This window comes from Geospiza fortis, unplaced genomic scaffold (assembly GCF_000277835.1).
Source record: "Geospiza fortis unplaced genomic scaffold, GeoFor_1.0 scaffold85, whole genome shotgun sequence".
Lineage (NCBI taxonomy): Eukaryota > Metazoa > Chordata > Aves > Passeriformes > Thraupidae > Geospiza > Geospiza fortis.
In genome coordinates, this window is record NW_005054358.1 from 3,573,113 (window position 1) to 3,582,442 (window position 9,330).

At 46.0% G+C, this 9,330-nt stretch overlaps 1 protein-coding gene across 2 annotated transcripts in view; it reads left to right on the forward strand.

Moving 5' to 3' along the window:
* The window catches only part of PAPPA (pappalysin 1), a 178,281-nt gene extending 172,615 nt beyond the window's left edge, over positions 1-5,666 (forward strand). For both annotated transcript variants that reach the window (XM_031059238.1, XM_005423806.2), the window contains exon 22: positions 2,016-5,666. In XM_031059238.1, the coding sequence (XP_030915098.1) occupies positions 2,016-2,123 (108 nt within the window). In that variant the 3' untranslated portion in view covers positions 2,124-5,666. The remainder of the gene's footprint in view (positions 1-2,015) is intronic.
* Positions 5,667-9,330: the final 3,664 nt, after the last annotated feature.

Consider the following 9,330-nt stretch of genomic DNA (forward strand, 5'->3'; position numbering starts at 1 on the left):
GGCTGTCACCACTAATTTCAGACACTTTACTGGAATGCCTGAATTGGGCGTGTGGCTGACCTGTGTTCAGTGCAAAGTGTGGATCCATCTTCCCTGTCTCTCCTCTGAATGAAGGGGCTACTTAATCTCCTTTGTCAGGTTGTTACAGGCAAACACAGGGAATCCAGGCCAGGGAGAGGAAAAAGCTTGATCAAGACAAATGAAAGAATCGAGTTCCCAGGTCTCGCCTCCAACCAGTAGCTTCGTTGTACATCAGGGAGGATTTTTTAAGTCAGAATCATTGCCAAATCCAGATTGAACTGAATGATTCAGGATAAAAAAAAATGAAAATAGTGGAAAACTCCAGGCGTACTTAAATGTTTTGTTTGAGCATTTTCTAAGTGAAACAAGTTTTTGTTTCAAGACATAACTTTTGCTGTGAAATAGTCTTTTTTATTTGTTTGTCTTGAAGGGAAAGGTCAAACCTGAAATGTAGCAGATAATCTAAACCAAAATGTTTCTTTCTGCGCTGAACAGAAAAAAACTTAATTTTTATTTTGCATGTATCTTTTCTTTTTCCTTTCCAGTATTTTAACTCAGTCATAAAACAATCCCCTCTCAGCCTCCTCCCCAAACCCCATTGTTTACAGACTTCTCTGTTTTCCTATCTAAGAATATTCACAACACTGTGATATGAGACAGTCCTGCTCGGGCTGGCTTCTGTTGGATCAAGTGACCCTTAAGCTCCTATTGTTTTCTGCAGTTTATAAACTTATTCAGTTGCCAGTTATTTGGATTCATTCGCTTCTAAGTTTTTGGACTCTTTCTTCTCTTTGCAATCTCCACATTTGTGCAATTGTAGATTCAGATTATTCACTGGTTCTTTAGTTCATAAGTCACCGAGGCCATGGCTTGATGAAGAGTCATCACCCTATTCCACCTGGAGGGTCAGGTCTTCTGTGAATGGAATCAAAAGCAAGGGGAGGAGGCTCTCTAAGCCCTGATTTGGTGATGAACGTTGGCTATTTAGTGTCTCTGTCAGCATGTTCCTGCCTCAGGCTACCCAGTTGTGAAATAAAGCTCCACACCCCTCCTTCCCAAATTGTGTGCGTCAGGAGAAAGGCATCCTGGAGAGGGACAGGCAGGGACTCGTGTGGAAGGTCTAGCTGGAGATGACAGCACAGTGCTGGGTCCACATTCCTAGATGGGCTGCGGGTGATGCGTAGGGAACAGGCAGACTCAGGCACTGTAGCCTGGAGAAAAGTGTTTGTGAAAGGGAGAGTGAACGTGTGGCAGCAGAGCCAGGGGGAGCAGACAGAGCCTGTGCAGCCCTCGCTGGGAACATTGGAACAGGTTGTGGCACTGCCTTGGAAGGAGTGTAAAGGAGGGGAATGAGGTCATTTGTTCAGTCTGTGCAGATGGGAGAAATTCTTGGGAATTCACTTCAGGGCAAGTGAGACACTTGTCCCACTGCCTTTTCTGCAGGTAAATGCTGTGATGCAAGAGGCCCAAATCAGCTTCCAGTGGGCAAGCATTGCAGGCTATTGTTTCAGCTCCTTCCCACGCTTCTCCAGAGGGGTCACAGAGAGATGACAGATGGTGAATGCAGCAGTCTCCCACTGCATTCCTCTGCTGTGCCTCAGTGCCTGTTAGCTGCATCTCCTGACCTCAAACATGAGAGGTGCTCCGAGAAGTCTCTGCTGGACTCCAGCTGCACTGGTCTGTGAGGCAGTGCTTGGTTCTGCTCCTGAGGAACTGAACCCAAGAACATTCTTGAGAACGTTCTTAACTGAACCCAAGAACATAGTTAAGTGCACAAATGGACTTAAATAAAGCAGCAGCACCCAAGCCATAGGCCCTTAGGAGCCTCCTTGCAGCACCAGCTCAGCATTAACACAAATCACTGTAAAAAATAACATAGTGAAGATTGCAGCTGATCTCTGAAGATTTCAACCCAGAGATTTTTTTTTTGTTCTCCAGGCTGCTGTAGGTGTGTTCCTTCCTTCATGCCTTTGTGTTTTTGCCTTCTTTCCCAGGTGACACCGTTTCCTATGTCCTGTGACCTACAAGGAGAGTGTGCTTGCCGGGACCCCAACGCCCAAGAGCACAACCAGAAAGACCTCCGTGGCTTCAGTCTTGGGTAAAGACAAGTGACGTGGAAAGGAGGACCACACTGCTCAAGGCAGGCTAGGAGAGACACCACATCCCTTTTGGTATCGTTTTTAACATTTAGCTGCTCAACTGGATGGCATTTCTGCACCAGGGACCCTTAGAATTCAACCAGTCTGCCTTTAATTTTTGTCCAAGAAGAACTCAAAGTAGGGGTTTATGTATTAATTATATCTTAAATAGTGATCATGAGAAAAAAAAACAACCAAGAGTCAAGTCAAGATGACTTTCATGTATCAAAACAGCATGTTATGCCCACCTCCTAATTTGAACAGTTCATATCTAGATTCAAGGCGAGAAACAAACTATTTATGTACACATATTTATAGAAATAAGTAGAGAAAGAGAGAGAGAAAGAGTGAGAGATTATGATCAACGCAAAAAACACTTTCCCCTCCCCAGCACTCACAACTCAGACCGTTGGTGGAAGAGGCTGAGCTCTTGGAGGACTCCAAGCTGAGCCTTTTCTGATGCTGAATGCCAAGGTATCGCATGCTCGGGGCACTGTGGTTGGGGTGGGATCTCCACAGGGCTGGGCCTCTTGGCAAGGGACTTGCCAGGCACCCAGCCAGCTCGAGGTGTGGGATGCATCTGCTCCTCACAGGAACGCTACTTCCAGCCAGGCAGCTCAGCAGACTGCAGTGGCCTTTCTGTACAGCTCCTCCTTCTCCCCCTGCCCTCAAAGAGCCATCAAAAAGCCCCCTTGTAGCCTGCAGGGCTTCTGGGGTGTTTCTGTGTGGAGCTGGGCAGGTGGTCCCGTGGTGGAGTGAGGGATTGGGGAGTCTAAGGGCTGGCATTGAGGAACATGGATCATTGCTTCTGAGGAGCACAGAGAGGGGAACTCGCACCCGCACTTGTCATTTGAGCATGTCTGCTGCTGCTACTCCTGCTGCTATGTCCCATACAAATAGTTTCCTTACTGTGTCAGGACAGGGTGAAAAACAACCCCATGCAACCAAACAGTCTGCCTTAAAGCTTACCTACAACCTGCCTTTCAAACCCTCTGGTCTCTTCCTCAGCACTGGGGCAAGAAAACAGGACACCAGCCAGCCAAAGGAATCTGCTTTCTGGTCTCCACCCTGCCAAGTGGCTCTCCAGCCTCCTCCACCCCACTCTTAGGGTGAGCTGATTCTGACAACTGCTTCGTGCTCCTGTTTTTTTCGAGAGAGGGGAAGAGGAGGAGGAGACACCTGCCATGAGGAAAGGCCCATAGGAGACAGTATTAGAATTTTGGCCATATTTGTCAGTATTAAGCTGCCAGGCCAGTGGGTTGGACATTTGGGATAGACCAGGAGCCTAGCTGTTTGTAATCTTCCAGAAAGAAGGGCATTAGCTGCAGCAGACCTCACACTTCCCCGTCATCCTCCTGCTTCAGCCCAGAGGGCAACGTGTGCCAGACCCTTAGTGATTCCTTTCCTTATTAAAGGGTTCATTACATTGAGTCACTGAGATACCCAGGGCATCCAATGCTGCTGCTGCTGCTGCAGCCCGTCCCAGGGAAATCCCAGAGATCTTTCCAGTGTGGCTAGGGCATGTGCTCCAAGCTCCTGCTGAGAAGAACACACATCCAAAAGAGCATCACTCCCAGTGTTAAGTTTGTTTGTTCCCTGGAACTGTTGTGACTTGCACAATCTACTGGGTAAAGAGAAAAAGATTTTTTTTTAATTCCCGCTTTAGGCACTGGAGCGAGGCAGAAGGTTAAGGGCAGGGGTCATTTAGCTTATGGAGATAGATGTAAAAATGATTTGGAGAACTAGAAATGGAAAAAATATAGAATAATATGTGCAGGGAGCCAGGTTCTTGTTACCCACTGTTGGGGTTGTTTCTCTTGGAATGAACCAGAGAAGAGTCTCAAGAACTGAAGTCGAGGCCTGGAGAGGAGATTGTCACTAAGAAGGTGAGGAGCTCTCCGTTGTGAAGCTCCAGCTATTCCTAGAGAAGGCCTGGCCTTGGGAGCTCTGCCCCCTCTGTGCAGGGGTGTCCTGGAAAGGGAGATGCAGTGGGATCAGGGTTCCTGCCATGGAGTTAGACTGAACATTCCCCAGCTTAGAGAGCAGCGGCATAAACTTCCACTTTTGCCCTTCACCTTCTAACTAATGTGGGAAATAAATAACTGTGCAAACGTTGCTTCTTCCTTCTGGTCCCTTTGCCCTCTCATTTTGCTGGCAGTTTGTTCATGTGCCACCCAGCCTGTCAGAAGAGCTCACAACCTCCAAAGCCTTTCAGACTGACAACACTTCATGTCCTCAATGCCTGAGGCATCTTGGCATGGTTTCCCCTCTCCATCCCACCTGGGTTTCATTCCAGCAGGGAGTCTCAGTTCAGCCCCTGAGTGCATGCTGAAAATTCCCTTCCCAGTGCAGAGCTCAGCATGGAGGAGATTTCCCATCTGCTTTTCCCACTTGGACAGTGCTCAGGAGATACAGGTCTGTACAGACATTATTGCCACTTGCTGCTGTGGGCTCACAGGAGCTCAAGGGCAGCTGAGCCCCTCTGGCCAGCCAGGACCAGCCCCTTGATGAGCTGGAGACCTCAGCTCAAGGGAGAGAGGCTTCTCACCAGCACAGCCTCACTCCTCAGCTTCCCTCCTGCAGCCCTGGTGTGCCCCAACTCCCTTTCCCACCAGCAGGCTTTCCATGCTGCTATTTGATTTTTATTTTTAACTACTACATTGGCACTGCCCATCTCCTCCAGTAGGGCTGATGGGATCAGGAGTGGGAAAAAAGTTCTGCTCTGAGTGATGTTAAATCCAATGGTTTGTTGGGTTTTAGATTTCTTTTTCCCATTGGGGCAAATCCCCTCTGTATTTTCAGGTGCTGTCCCAAGCACCCAGAGAGATGCCAAGAGGGGAGCCATGGGGAATGGACACATGCTCAGGTCTTGTACCCTGTGCTTCCAACCTTGGGCAGGGCCAGCTGGATCCTTACATCATCTACCACTGTATGGGCCTCAAATGCCCAGAGGAGTCCTAGGAAAGACCCTCCCTGACTGTGGTGGCCAGTGGGTGGAAGGTGAGAGGGACATCAGCTCGCACCTCCACCCACTGAGCCAGCAGCATAGGACAACACCAAACCAGAAGTTTGGGGGAAGAGAAGAGGGTGCTGATGCTGGTGAAATTTAGCTGCTCACAAAATCCATTTCACATTAGTGCCAAGATCTTCTCTGTCACAGATAGTGAACCAGGGCTGCACCTTAGGTGGGGCCACCAGGCTGTGGGGGATGTCCATGGCCAGCAGGAGGGAAAGCTGGAGCAGAAAGCGGTGAATGGTGCACGGTGGGGTGGGAAACTCCAATCAGCTGCTACCCCTCTCCCTCCCCACCATCTGGCAGACAGGCTGAGCTGGTGTCCTCCTGCTTTTCTTGCATCTTCCGCTGTCACCCCCAGGCTGAGAAAGGAGGATGGCACCAGAGGATTCTTGGAATCGGGTTCCAGCTACCTCCCTTCTAGTTTCAGTTTCACTTGGTTGTAACTGTCGGTTTGTTTTGGGTTTTACCTGTGTCTAAGAGAAAAAAAAAAAAAAAAAAAAAGAAAAAAAAGGGAAAAAAAAAAGAGAGAGAAAAAAAGAGAAAGCCCCATAGCCAACAAAAGATTTTTGCTGCAAGTGATTCAAGTGGGGAAAAAAAATAATGTGTGAGGCTTTACAGAGAGGAATAGGAGAGAAAAAAAAGAAAACAACAAAACCCATAAAAAATGGAGAAAAGAAAAAGAAAAGAAAACCCGCATAATCCAAATCCAAGAAGAGCAAAGCCTATTTTTGTGTGTTTGAAAGGAAAACACCGATTCTGCCAGCTGAGTAGAGAGCTAGATACTAAGTGTAGATTTCCCTAGAAGTACCGTGAGGTTTTATAACATTGTCTGGTTTTGTTTTCCTCGTGTGTTGTGGTAAGTCCAGGAACTAAGGCTAAGGGGTTACCCCTGGTATATTGTTGTTTGTGGGGGGAGGGAGGGGGTGGAGTTTGTTTCCTTTTTTTTTTTGCCAGATTATTTTTTTAAGTGTGTATTTGTGCTTATTTTTACGTTATCCAACTGTACATACGCATTTAATCAGTATTTCACTGTGCTCTAATTACTGCACTCAGAAGCACTGCACAGTCTGAATCCCGGAGAGCTGAGAGAGACTGGGAGTGAAGAGGGAAGGAGAAAGCTGCTACCTGAGCAGACAGGTGATTCCCATTTTGGGGAAGTGGGGTGCTGACCCCTCCTTCCCACACTCCATACTATTGTGCCCATTCGAGGCCGAGCTAGAAGACAGGAAGGGATGGGGTGAAATCAGCCAAGGCTGGGATGCCCAAAGGGATTTCAGAGCTTGAAGTCTGGCCTTTGAACTATTTTGGATGCCATGGAAATTCCCAGCCTTTCAGCAGCATCTTGCCCTCCCCTGCACAATCCCTGGAGGCCCCAGTGAGAGTTGATGGGCATGTTCCTATCACTGGGAGAGGACCACATGCCTTGCAGTGATATGCTCTAGGTATCTCTAGATATCTTTATGGTTATGGGCCCCATTTTGGTCTCAGTGGTGCAGCTGAGCTGATCTGTTTTAGGTTTTTTCCATGTTACCCCATCCTCTGGGGAGGGCCATCTCCCTGTTGAGGGTGCAGCAGCACTCCTGCCTCCGGGTGACCTTATATGCTGGGCATACTGAAGCCCCAAGAACAGCCCCATTTCTCTGGAGGACCTTGACCACTGAGTTCAGTGGGACCATGAGCAGAACATCAGCAGGAGCAGGTCCAGGTGGCCCAAGATGTATTTCCTTGGAGCTAAGGTCAATTTGGGCAATAGGGATTTGATGTTGGGCTGTTCCTGCCACCTGGGGGGGTTAAAACCCCCCTGTTCCTTTTAATAGGAGCAAAGCGAGGCTTAATGTTTTGTTTCTGTCTTCGTTTGGCAAACTGAGTTTTCCCCTTTTCACCGGATCTACGCATCCAAGATTCATTGAGAATGAGAATCACTTCCTCTGAGGCCACACTCAAGAGCTTGGGTTGGCTTCAGGTGTTCAGTGAGGAGTCTTGGTGCTACTTGGTGGTAGTTTTAGCCCTGTTGGGTCGAGATGCGGAGCTAACTAGTCCAAGTTGTCTTTGGTTCCCATTCTGGCTTAGTTTGTAGTCTTTTGTTTTTGCTTTCTTTTGGTGAGGCCACATTCAACCACCAAGTTTCCATCTTCTGAGTGCAAAGAACCAGGGCTTTAACAAAACATTTCACCAGCAATTCAAGAGGGAATTGGAACCATTGTGGAGTTGGCATTGTACGGCCTCTGTAATTACGTACCTGTCTGCAGATGAGAGGCTGAATTTTGCTCCCATCGGGTCAACACAGGTTTTTGTTGTTGTTGACTTCACTGGGAGCAGGATTGAGCCGTACTATATATATAAATATATATATAAATATATATGTGATATATATATAATATTATATGTGTAATATTATATATATATCAGTGTAATATTTACAAATAAAACTGTGATCTCGTCTAGAGAAAAATGTATTCATATTACCAACTGCTCTTCCATATTTATGTATCATATTGTATCTTTTTATTATAATTATTATGATTATTATGGTTATTATTATTATTATTATTATGGAATCTTTCTTGGCACCTTTTGGAAGCCACGTCAACCAATACTCCAATGAAGTGCTGAGGATCTATTTTCACAAGAATTCTACTGGTCTACTGTATAAAAGAGAAAAGAAAAAAAAAAGAAACAAGCAAAATACAGTTCAACCCTTAATTCTGTACCTCACGCCTGTACGTTTGCTGCTCCAATTTTGGGTTTTATTTTGCGTTCGTTTGTTTTTAACGGATCTAATTTAAGTCTCCAAGCAATATATAAAGATGTAAATAGTAAAGCTTATTTATTAAGATTGTCATCTTTTTTAATTTATATTTACACAATTGTTCATCTAATTTATTTTTTTTTCAATACAGTTTTTAACAGTTGTCCTTTTTTGGTTCATGATGTTTTTTAAATCATTTTCACAGAATTTCTTTATACAGCTTTTTCTCTTTCTTTGAATAAGCAACAACTTCCTCTGGTCTTTCAAAAACAGGTCATGTTTCACTCCAAAAAAAAAAAAAAAAGTTATGTCAGATTCATCAGAAATATTTTGCCATTGTTGATTCCTATACCCTAAAGTTCTATATTATATAAATATATAATACCTTGTATGCTTAAATATTTAACTGTGTGATTTTGTATATATCTTCATACACATGCTCACACACATATGAGGGTTAATGTCCCCAGATGTTGGGAGAACAGAGAATCAGAAACACAAACAGTATAAGCTTGTATTAAAGAGTTCTGAACTGGACCCCTCACTCTTGCCACGTCTCCTTTGCTTTCGGTCGAGCCAGTCCTGAGCAACGCCCATGGGGGTACCCAGCATGGGCAGCGAGTGGCTGTGGGGTTCCACATCTGGCTCCACAGCTGCTCAGCATCCTGCTCCAGCTCTTGGCTTTTTGGGCAGGAGGTTGAAAACCACCGTGTTTTGCTGGAGGGCTGCAGAGGGTGGAGGGAGGCAGCGCTGGCCAGGGCCCTGTGAGGACATTTCACCTCCAGTGGGTTTGCCTCTGCCAAGGGGGCTCAGGTACCATTCTCTCCAGGCAGGCTGGTGGAGGTTTTGGTGTGAGACAGCTTGAAAATCAAACTTGTCCATATTCTGCTTAGCTTCCTCATCACATGCAGAACATGTTCATCCAGAAAACCACTCCCAGTGGGAGTCTGCCTTGGCTCAGGGGTATTACCTAGAAGGGAAGCAAGGCTGAAAGCAAGCTATGTGCAGCCAGAGAGCTGGACATCCTGATGCACAGAGCCTTTGGACACATGACAAAACCAGACAGATAAAGACAAAGCAGTCTCCAGTGGTCTAGAGAGAGCTGGGGTTGCAGTCTCACAGAATCACAGGGTTGGAAGAGACCTTCAAGATCATTGAGTCCAACCCATTCCCTGACACCTCTCTCTGGCCCCCACCAGACCAAGGCCTTGTGAGGTGTGCACCAATAATTTGTGTGCCATCAGGACAATATACTGAGGGATGAGAATAAATAATTTTTTTTTTTCTGAGAATAAATAATTTTAGTTTTTTTCTTTACTCTGGCATAAATAAGTCAGTAAAAAAAAAAAAAAAAAAAAAAACTGTTTTGCATTTTACCTGTGAAAAACCACTGCAAAATATTGAGA